The sequence below is a fragment of the Rutidosis leptorrhynchoides genome, chromosome 6, assembly GCF_046630445.1.
Source record: "Rutidosis leptorrhynchoides isolate AG116_Rl617_1_P2 chromosome 6, CSIRO_AGI_Rlap_v1, whole genome shotgun sequence".
In the NCBI taxonomy this organism is placed as follows: domain Eukaryota; kingdom Viridiplantae; phylum Streptophyta; class Magnoliopsida; order Asterales; family Asteraceae; genus Rutidosis; species Rutidosis leptorrhynchoides.
The window spans coordinates 67,501,617-67,513,759 of NC_092338.1; the positions used below are offsets into that span (position 1 = coordinate 67,501,617).

At 33.6% G+C, this 12,143-nt stretch overlaps 1 protein-coding gene across 1 annotated transcript; it reads left to right on the top strand.

Annotated features, from left to right (window-relative positions):
* The first annotated feature begins 9,690 nt into the window (after positions 1 to 9,690).
* Positions 9,691 to 11,931, top strand: LOC139852911 (heptahelical transmembrane protein ADIPOR1-like). The gene is made up of 3 exons (XM_071842254.1): positions 9,691 to 9,956; positions 10,820 to 10,912; positions 11,085 to 11,931. The coding sequence occupies exons 1-3, from the start codon at positions 9,733 to 9,735 to the stop codon at positions 11,767 to 11,769; spliced, it is 1,002 nt and encodes a 333-aa protein (XP_071698355.1). The 5' UTR covers positions 9,691 to 9,732; the 3' UTR covers positions 11,770 to 11,931.
* The last annotated feature ends 212 nt before the right edge of the window (positions 11,932 to 12,143 follow it).

A 12,143-nucleotide genomic window follows, 5' to 3' on the forward strand; every position in this document is an offset into this window, starting at 1 on the left:
ATAAGACAAGAACGCAATTTGTCTTTAGGCAAGAAGAGATCAAATTATAGTATTAGTGAGAATGTGATTTTTCTTGTTTGTATAATGAAAGCAAAGTCCCATATATATAGAAAATGGAAAGGTGCAATGAAAGGACACAACATTTCAATGAAAGTGTGCAACTCTTCATTGACACCTTTTAGAAAATAACATCACTTTTCATGAAATGATGTAACCATTCATGGTTACCTTTTCATCAAATGATGTAATTTCCAAGACCTTATCGAATTAACCCGAACGAGGTGCACTCCACATTCTTCAAACTCGTCATTGAGCTTAATGCGATAAGCATTTGCTTTTTAGTAAATCCCAATTAACTATAATGATTGTTGATAACACTAAAATCACCAACAATTCCCCCCCCATTTTAGTGTAATCCTTAATTTACTAAAACTTGAACAAACAAAACAAACCAATGCATAAATGAAAATGTTTCAGAAATTAAATTTTCATCTTAGTATATTACATCATCCAAAATTCGAGAATCGGGGTGTTTCAGAAATTAAACCCTTCAACCCATATGAAAACGAGAGAGTAATACACACATCAGTTTCTTACATTAGTCTAATACTAACTTGACACTATTATAAGCCATGTGTCCCAATCCTTCAGTGAACATATCGGCAGCCTAAGTCCAATGCTCCTTGAAGCGGCAAAACTTCATGCTCACATAGATAGTTCTTTTACATCTTGCACCCACATTTGCAATTTTTCAAAAGAACTATTAAGAAGTTAAACTTCAACCTACCTCAACTTACGGGTCTAAACACATACTTTGGGATCAGAATATTTATGTGTTTCAATCTTCAGAAAGTAAGCTTTCCACATTGAAATTCAGCTTCTAGCGTTTTACTAGAAGGGAATTGGGTGTCTCACTTTGGAAGATTTCGGTGGACTTCAATCCCACTCTAATAGCCGACTTGTGCACTAAGTCTCAGGCTAACCATTTTTTTTGTCAAGTGATTCGCAAAATTTTGTTGTAACCCAACAAATCCATAGATATCACTTCATTCGTGATCAACTCACGAAACATAGTATGTCTAAGGCATAAGTATCTAGATTTTCCCTTGTACATTAGACTATATGCCTTAGCCAACGAATATCCCATAATTAGGAATCTAAATAGACATTACTCTCATCTCTTTCGACTTCAATCAATTTTCTTAAATAGTAAACCTTTTATCAAATGATTTAATGTATTCTTATCCTATCATAAGAACCGCGCGCGTACTCAAGGTTATTGATTGATCAGTCATTGCACATGTCCACTTTCCACAACTCACCAATGTAAACTTAAAATTGGTACACCCTTGATAATGTATTTCCATTATCCTTATGCACACAATCATTACCATTACATTGGATAGTGAGATTATAATTATAAACAATCTTAGTCAAACCTCTTCTAAGACCAAGAAGAAATGACAACAAGTTTATAGTGTCAATAATCTCAACATTAACATCTTGATCCAAGAAACTTCATCTATACCAAGTGTTAAAAACTAACAACTTGTAGACTAATAATCCTCTTGATCAATAGTAAACTCAATACAATTTTAATATGTCCTAGGATCACCATTGTGAACTAAACTATAATCCATGGTTGACTTCTACAAGTATTAAAATACTTAAGCCCCATTACAATGAATTTCACTAGACCATGCTTAATCTTTTTAACACCATGCTATATTGGTTACTTGATGTAATCACATACATCATTCCACCAATCTCCAAAGCAAACCGGTACTTAGAAATAATTAAGCAACATCTAATCCTCATTCCACATTAAAACATATTTGTTTTACGAAGTCATCCCAGATGAACCATCAAATGAGATGTGGACATATCTTACAAATGAAGATAGACTTCATGAACATTTTATTTGATAACAAAAACAGTCCTCACATAATCATATAAGATAGTTTTGTGACTTATCCAACAAATTATTACTACCCGTTAAATAGTCTAACAAATATTACTATTGAAGCCATTGCCTTACTAACAATCATATACTTGTCTCCGAAACAAGTTTTCACTTTAACCAACCATCAACACTATCAACAATATGCAAAAGAATGTTGACATCACAAATTCTTGTAATTATATATTATATATTATATATTATTATATACCTATATTTAAAGGGGGATGATTCTCACACACACTTTTTTGATCCTCACACACCAATTTAAAGAAATGGAGTATTATTAGAAGAGTAAAAGGTTAAAATAGGTGTGTGAGGATCAAAAAATGATGTGTTAGAATCATCTCCTATATTTAAAAGGCAAAATGAAATGAATAGTACTATTCCTCTTTTCACTTTTCGCAAACATAACCCCATAACTTCTATTAAAATACAAATCGACCACCACTTTATACTCTTATTATAATACAAAACTTAACCCCCCAACTTCTATTAAAATACAAATCGACCCCCACTTTATACTCTTATTATAATACAAAACTTAACCCCCAACTTTTATTAAAATACAAATCGAACCCCCACTTTACTAATTTTTTTTTTTTTACTAATTTTTAATTTTCACAAACTTAACCCCCTAACTTTTATTAAAATACAAATCAAACTCCCACTTTATACGTATATTTTTTTTAAATTTCACAAACTTAACCCCCTAACTTTTATTAAAATACAAATCGAACCCCCACTTTACTAACTTTTTTTTTTTTTACTAATTTTCAATTTTCACAAACTTAACCCCCTAACTTTTATTAAAATACAAATCAAACTCCCACTTTATACGTATATTTTTTTCAAATTTCACAAACTTAACCCCCTAACTTTTATTAAAATACAAATCGAACCCCCACTTTACTAACTTTTTTTTAAATAAAACCCGAACGCTAAAAGAAGCAACTTTCACAAAAGGAACAACCCTTCAATGTTAGATGTCGAAAAAAATTCTTTTTTACAAAATAGATCAAGACTTTTTTTTAACTCGCATTCAAAACGGAGCCCCCGGCGCGAAGCGAGGGCTCCACAACTAGTTATATCAACATGATATAATTGGGAAATAGTATTATTAAGGCAATATGATGTACATGCACCCATGTAAAACCATGTGATAGATGTTAACTGTTGAAAACGTATAAGTTGATTAATTGATGATGTCAGTTACTTCCCATGGGATCATGCAACCGACAACCACAAATATATTCAATATCCAACTTCCAATTAATAATTAATAATTAATAATAACAATATTAATATCAACTAAATACTAATATTAGTAGATTATTTTTCATATTAGCAAAATAACAACGGTCACCAAAACCAACGGTTTTTAAAAACTTACCGTTCCAAACGAGACCAATTATTGGAGCCTCCTATCTCAACATTTACACCGGTCGGATAATTGTAACCAAAATCGAAAGTATCGCCAAACCGAGGACTCACGCATGGTGTGTATCTCGTGCAATTAAGTAGTTTCAAAGATGTTTTAATAAGGAATATTAACCAAAGGATAACCCATGTGTTTCCGGTAACCTTTACCCAACAGAAACTACATGTAATTATTCATTGTTCAATGATGAAAGATACAATCAATTATCCTCAGCCATCTTATTTGCACATCACCATTCTCCATTTAAATTAACAAGGACCGTTAAAACTTAATTTATGAACAAGTTAACACCATGTAAACAATTGATTATTATTCTTTGCATATATCTTTTCAGTTTATTTCATATATATCGTCACTTGAACATGTAATATCACATACAAATTCAGTGGATACTTATCCACCATATCATGACTTGAATTTTATGATCAATTAAGAGGATACTCATGCAATTAATCTTAACATGTATCATGACAAAATAATAGGGAGAAATAGATAAGAAATTGTGTACTCGGTATCGTTGGTAGATCATCCATTCCTCGTGTTTATCCCTACTACTAAAATCTCATATCCCCGAGACATTCAGTGACCAATTAACCGAATATTGTGAAGATTCCACTTATGAATGTGTTGATTCAACCCCGATCCAGTCCACTTTGATGATAAAAAGCCATGCAAATATCATTAAAATCACATATCCAATCTTGAACGAAATTCCCATATCATTTTCATAAATGATATTCCGTTCAAAATTTTCAACAACATATCCCTTGTCTTTTCCACGGTTCATCCAAAATTAATCCATCCGAAAAATACTTGATTAGTTTGTTAGAAATAGGGTTGTAAATTGATAATCCTGGATTGATTCTTGAATAGTGAAACGTATTTCGACCCTACTTGCCTCGGTTACACGAAATCTTAATTGGGATAAGACAAGAACGCAATTTGTCTCTAGACAAGAAGATATCAAATTATAGTATTAGTGAGAATGTGATTTTTCTTGTTTGTATAATGAAAGCAAAGTCCCATATATATAGAAAATGGAAAGGTGCAATGAAACGACACAACCTTTCAATGAAAGTGTGCAACTCTTCATTGACACCTTTTAGAAAATAACATCATTTTTCATGAAATTATGTAACCATTCATGGTTACCTTTTCATCAAATGATGTAATTTCCAAGACCTTATCGAATTAACCCGAACGAGGTGCACTCCACATTCTCCAAACTCGTCATTGAGCTTAATGCGATAAGCATTTGCTTTCTAGTAAATCCCAATTAACTAAAATGATTGTTGATAACACTAAAATCACCAACATTATTTTCTGTGACATAGCGCGGGCATTGGATGACTACCTTAACTCTGAAGGAGAATTTGCGTGTGAGTCTGGGCACATAGATCCTTCAAGGACAACCGATCCTGGCCTAGTTTATATGTATTTATATGTATTTGTATAAAACATAAAATGAACACAAATGTAAAGGACTACAAACGTAAAGGACTACATTCGTAAAGGAGCATTAATGTTGTAGGAATTGCAACTAAAATTGAGTTCAGATGTAAGATTTGATTATGTGTCGTGTTGATCCTCTACTTGTTTATCTGTTCGAGCATGCTACTTGTATGGTTATTATTATATCATATAAAACTTAAAGTATTGTAGATTTCTTTCCTTCGTTATTTTAAATCAAATCCATAACTTGATCAACACTTCAGTTATCTATTAATCCCAAAAAAGGCCGATCCCATGGGATTAGGTGATTACCGGCCGATTAGCCTAATCGGTAGCTATTATAAAATTATTGCTAAGATCCTCTCGAACCGTCTTAGAAAGGTTGTGCCATCGCTTGTGGGTCAGGAACAAAGTGCGTTCTTAAAGGGTAGGTTTATCTTAGACGGGGCACTTGTGGTGAATGAATCCATCGATTTTATTAAAGCAAGAAAGCAAAAAGGTATCCTATTCAAAGTTGATTTTGAAAAGGCCTTTGATTGTCTCAATTGGGAATTCCTCCTAGAAGTTATGAAGTCCATGGGTTTTGGTTGTAAATGGCGAAAATGGATACTAGCTTGTTTAAGTTCCGCATCTATTTCAATTCTCGTTAACGGCTCTCCTACCAACGAATTAATGATGGGTCGAGGCGTAAGACAAGGAGACCCGTTATCACCATTCTTATTCATTCTCGCGGCCGAAGGCCTCAATATTCTTACGAAAGCGGCTACCGAAAAAGGCTTGTTCAAAGGTGTTGAGATTGGTCATGATAAAGTGCATGTCTCTCATCTTCAATACGCCGATGACACCATATTTATCGGGGAATGGAGCACGGTCAACTTACATAATTTACAAAATATTCTCAAATGTTTTGAGTTGGCATCGGGATTGAAAGTTAATTACCATAAAAGTTGCCTCTACGGAATTGGTGCTAATATGGATGAGGTGAACCATGCGGCCAATTCAATTGGTTGTCAAGTTGGAAAATTCCCGTTCAATTATCTTGGTCTACCAATTGCTACAAATATGACAAAAATACAAGCTTGGAACCCGGTTATTGATAAAATAAAATCTCGACTCTCGGATTGGAAAATGCGGATGATGTCGTTTGGAGGAAGATTAGTCCTCATTAAATCGGTTCTAAGTAGTCTACCGTTGTATTTCTTCTCGCTCTACCGTGCTCCCTCATGTGTTTTAAAATCTCTCGAGTGTATGCGACGTTCTTTTTTGGGGGGGGGGGGGGAGGGGGCGGGGATTCGGGATCTAAAATATCGTGGGTTAAATGGGATTGTATTTTGTCACCTTATGGGATTGGGGGGGTTAAATGTGGGTTCTTTAAAAAGTAAAAATCTCTCCCTATTGGGTAAATGGTGGTGGAGGTTCAAAATCGATACCGATGCTTTTTGGGTTAAAATCATTCGTAGTATTCATGGTGCTAACGGTGGCTTGGAGATGGGGAGTAATTCATGTTGCTCATCATCTTCGGGTACTTGGCATAATATTATTCGTGCAGGTAATTATATAGATGACTTAAACGTGGCGTTCAAGAGTTCCTTTGTAAAGAAGGTTGGTGACGGCTCAATGACTTCCTTTTGGAATGATCATTGGGTGGGAGAAAACAATCTCAGCAGCACATTCCCAAGAATTTACCGATTGGAAGCCAATAAAGATGCACTTATTACCGATCGTGTAAATACGGCCGTTCCATCTTCAGATCTCATTTGGGAATGGACCCGTACTCCTTCAGGCAGAACCCGTAGCGAACTAGAGGATCTAATCAATTTGATTTCAGATTTTAATTTCAATCGTGAATGCAAGGATGGTTGGAATTGGTCTCTGTCAGCAAACGGACTATTTTCAGTCAAGAAACTATCAACAATTATCGACGAGCAGCTGCTTCCGTGTCCAACACAATATCTTGAAACCATGCGTAACAATCTAGTTCCTAGAAAGCTAGAAATCTTCGTGTGGAGGGCATCCAAGAAACGTATTCCGGTTAGGATCGAACTTGATAAACGCGGCGTTGATTTGCATTCCGTTAGATGTCCGGTGTGTGACAACGACGTGGAAAGTGTAGATCATTGTTTGGTTTTTTGTAAATTCTCCTTGGAAATTTGGTCCCGTGTTCATCAATGGTGGAAGCTAGGTCAATTTTCAAACTTTAGTACAAACGAGATCTTGCGTGGTAATGCCAACTCTTCAAATGTCATGTCAAAATTCGGCATACAAATTTGGCAAGCGGTCGAATGGGTTAGTGCTTATTACATTTGGAAGAACCGAAATAATGTTATCTTTCACAACAAATCGTGGAGCGTTCCGGTGGCAATAAACGAGATTCAAATCAAATCTTTCGAGTGGATATCGCAAAGATCAAAAGGAAGACAATTCAATTGGTTCAATTGGATTAGTGATCCTAGTATTTATCTCACAAGTGTGTAAATTTGTTTTGTTTTCGTGGTTGTTTGTTTTGCTAACTCCGCAAGCAATTTTAGCTAGCTAGTTTTTTTTTTTTTTTTTTTTTTTTTTGTCGTGTTTCGTTTCTTTGTGCTTTGAGAGGTCTATTTCCCACTGCAATATCCTTGTACTTTCGTTGATTAATATATTCTTGATTAATATATTTCCCACTGCAATATCCGTGTTTCGTTTCTTTGTGATTAATATATTCTTCTTGCTTTTCAAAAAAAAAAAAAAAAAACTAATTTTTGACGAAAAAAGATAAATTTATGTGGAGCCTATTTCACAACAAACAATATCAATCATTTTCCTTTGCTACAAAACCAAATATCCAAAATAGTTACCAATTCAAATGATAATGACCTAGTCAATCTCATGTCACAAAAACCAAATTTTACCTTGAAATTCAATTGACGCAAATGCAACATCATTGCGAGCCGAAGCTCCCATGATCTGTCAGACTGTCACACAGTGGCACAAATGTATAAAGGCTACAATAATCTATACAAAGATACACTACTATTTCTTCTTGCACCAATAATTGTGTTCTATAATAAATTTAATTTAGATAATTAGGATGGTTCGGTTCTTGATAATTGAAACTACTAATTAAATGGACCAGACCATACCACTAAACTCTTCTAAACCAAGGCAATTAGAGGTACCGAATATAAAAAAATAACAGGTTTTCGAACATTGCAATAATCTCAAATGTGTTGCGAGTATTTTTTTTTATGATATTAGGATATCTTAATTTTTCATTAAAGTTTAGAGGTTGCAAAATGCCTAATTAGAACAAGCTTAGCTATTAGTTTGATCAAACATATTTTCAAACCAAGACAAAAAGTCAAAAATAAACTTGAGTGCAATATTATTTAATTTTTTTTTTTTTTAGGTTTAGCGGCTTTAACTCTCTGGTATTTCGTTATTTACCGTGATAACTCAGTTTCGAGACGAGCTGCAATGGTAAGGTGCTCAAAGGCTAGTCGCCGGCCGATTGAGACGGGGTCAATCGGGGCGTTGGGCGAAAAAGTCTACACGAAGTGTAGATAAAACCCTAGATGATCATGAGAGACGTAGTTGCCATAAAGAGGCGAGCTGTATGAGGTGCATATGAGGTGCCTTTTGTGTAGGAGAGATCCCAATCCCTTTATTTGTAGGAGAGCTCACGGGCCAAGCCCAAGTGTAACTCTAATGAACCGTACCCGATTATAATTGTAATTGTTCCTAGCTCTTTACTAGATCTTTTAATAAATTGGGTGTAAACTCAGGGGCACAGAGGTTCATTATGCATGACTCTGAGTAACTTACAAAGCAGGTTGTCGCTTCGAAATTAGTCGGCTAACAAAGGAAGTCGGAAACTAGAGCTCAAAAGGGAACTAAAAAATTATAGTACCAAAAAGGTAAGCCGATTATGGATTCCTTGCTAGGATTATTTTCAGAAAGTGAAATCTTGTATTCAATTCTTTATTAGTTAACGTAAGACTCAAATGTCAAAACTATAAGTGAAAAAGTATTACTCTCATGTTCAAATTCAACATAACACGTTTCAAACCTTTACGAAATCTTTTTTTAATCAACAAATTATTTTTCTAGAGTAAATACGAGTAAATTAAAAGGTACTACTCCATATTATGATTAGGTGACCATAGAACTCAATCGAAATAATATTAGTCCACTCTAACAAGTTTCAGTTTATACGCCCAAATGATAACAAAGCAAATACTTCGTAAATAACTGTATTATAAAACTATGAGTAAATTATGGAAATGGCCCTTATAGTTTGTTTCATCAAAAGATACTCATAGTCCATTAGTCCTTTACCATTTTTAGCGATTCAGATAATCCTTGTATTTAGAATTTGTCATTGTCTTTTACACTAACGACAGTTAAAATTTATCAGGTCAAATGGGGAACACATGAAAGACTAATCATTCATTTTCAAAGAAAGAACCATTTGTGTAAAAAATTCTCTATATTGTCATCCAAATTTTGTGAATATGTTAATTTAAAGAAATGTAAATTTTCAAAATTTTACTTGTAAATATTATATTTATTAAAAGAAGAAAAGAATCAAACACATGATCATTTCTTTCAAAAGGACTAAAGCTGACCTAGCATATTTTATACGTGAGCTAATCTTAACGGATTAACAACATTTAGTGTAACGGATTATATGCGTAACAAATATAAAAATATAAGGATCATCATTGTAATTAGATATGTCAAAGGACTGCGAAGTGAATGCTTCGAAACCATAAGGTCCTTTATGTAATTCAGTCTAAAACTCGTAACAAGACAGAGAGAGAGATAGAAGCGTTACAAAATATCTACTCTGTTTAAATTCCCCAAATTTGGAGCTCACCTCACACGCAGTATAAATGAAGTCATGAATGGTGAAAGTGAAAAAATGAATGATGAAACACAAACACAGTTTCTGGATTCAAACCCTAAAATGAAGAACAGCAAGTTTCGATTGCTAAAATATGAAGAATTACCTGAATACATGAAGGATAATGAATATATACTTAATTACTACAGAGCTGATTGGTCTCTTAATCATGCTTTCATCTCCTTGTTACTTTGCCACAACGAAACTCTTAATATCTGGACGTAAGTTTACTCAATCATTGTTAATTTCTAATTTTATGTTTACTCATTTTCAGTATAATGATTATTCACATCGTAATTTTGTTCAATTTTGCTTCCGAATCATGAAATTCAGCAAGCAAAAAGTTAATTTTGCTTTTCTGATGTTAGATTTGCAGCTTATAGTTCTGGATCTTAAATAATTGTGCTTTGATTTAATTTATGGATATCTTAATTGGATCAAAGTAATATTTTTTAAACAAATAATTATAAAATATTATTTTAACTGGTATTGATATTTGATACTCGTATTATTTTATTAATTTGAGAAGGATAAAAGGGGAAACAATAAAGTTTGATGTTAGGGTTGTTGCAAAACCCAACTACATTCGACCTGTCAATTTCTTTGATTTGTATATACACTAGCTTTTTAACTTTTTAAGTTATAATTATTGTTATTGTTATTTAAGTTTTGACTTATCTATAAAAATAATTTTATGAAGTTCGCACAGAGATAATATGATGTTCTAACAAAAGCCTTCAAATAGGTCTTTAGTTGGGATTTTATTATGTTTAGATGGTGGCAAGCTGAATCATTAAACTGAGTTGATCCAAACACTGTGTTTCTCACAACTTGTCCTTAATCCGGGGCACGCTGACTAGGCAGCGTTCCAGATTATCAACTGGTTTATGGGATAAGAATACCTTTAATTCATTTAAGATTAACGTCCTTTTATATTATTAATATTGAACTGTATGTACATAGTGTTTTGACACATCTGATATATTGTTTTCTCTAATCATTGATTAAAAAGCAAAAATGAAGTGTGTATAGCAATATGTTGTTAGTTTTTATTTTTATAGTAAGTAATTTGTATTTTGTGCAGTCACCTGATCGGATTTGTTGCATTCTTGGTGCTCACAATTGCAAACTTGACACAATTATATGAAGTAGCTGACTTCTTTCATATCTCCAAATGGTATGCATCACTATCACTTCAAAATACACAATATATAATCATAATACTTAATACTTAATACTCTTTAATATGAACCATTTATATTATTATATACATCTCTTCTTAATCGCAAGTACAAAAAAAAAAAACAGTTATCTTGTAATGTGATATTCAATTCAATTAACCTCTACAGGGTATTCCCATCTGATCATTCTTCAGACGTTTCTCATCAACTGATTTCATCATACATGAAAACGACACCACAACTAACGGAAGTAACACATTGGCCATTATACGTCTATTTGGCCGGTGCAATGTTTTGTTTCGTTGCAAGTAGTCTATGCCACCTTTTTTCATGCCACTCACACCACTTAAATTGTCTACTAAGTCAACTAGACTACGTAGGAATCACAGTTATGATTATTACCTCATTTTTCCCTGCAATATATTATCCTTTTCAATGTAAGCCTGTTTGGCAATACGTCTACCTTGGTATAATCACCATTCTAGGCATCTTTGCTGTCATCGTAGTGATGTCACCAACACGAATGAGAGGTAAATTTCGTTTCGTTCGTACTTTGATTTTTGTGGCAATGGGCCTATTTGGTGTTATCCCTGCAATCCATGCTACTATTATGAACTGGCATCTGCCTGAAAGGAATACAGCTTTAGGATTTGAATCTGCTATGGGGTTTTCGTACTTGATTGGAGCTATGTTTTATGTTAGTCGAGTTCCTGAAAAATGGAAGCCGGGATGGTTCGATTTAGTTGGACAGAGTCATCAAATATTTCACATTTTTGTTGTGATTGGCGCGTTGGCACATTATGTGTCTGTACTTATACTTTATGAGTCTCGTCGTAGACTGAGTTGCGATTGATTTATAATCATTTGTATACCTTGATTAATACTTTGTTATGTTATAAGGAAACATGTCTTATGTTTACACGTGTTAAAAAAAAACACATCTAATTACAGTGCCTTTTGGCAGTGCTAACTTTGTGATACATATTTATGATTCATGTAATATAGCAAGCTCAGTTGACAATATATGCATATAAAACTGGCTGGCCTGGGATATATGAAGTTTAGTGTATTATGTGAATTGAAATGTGATTGGTACTGGTAATGACCCGCAAAGTATCAAAAACGAAATTTTGAAAACGAAAATGCACAAAACCGAATAACGAACCGATTTATGAAAGTTGTATCGGTTTCGGTTCGGTACTGATTTTTCCGGTATTATACCCTATG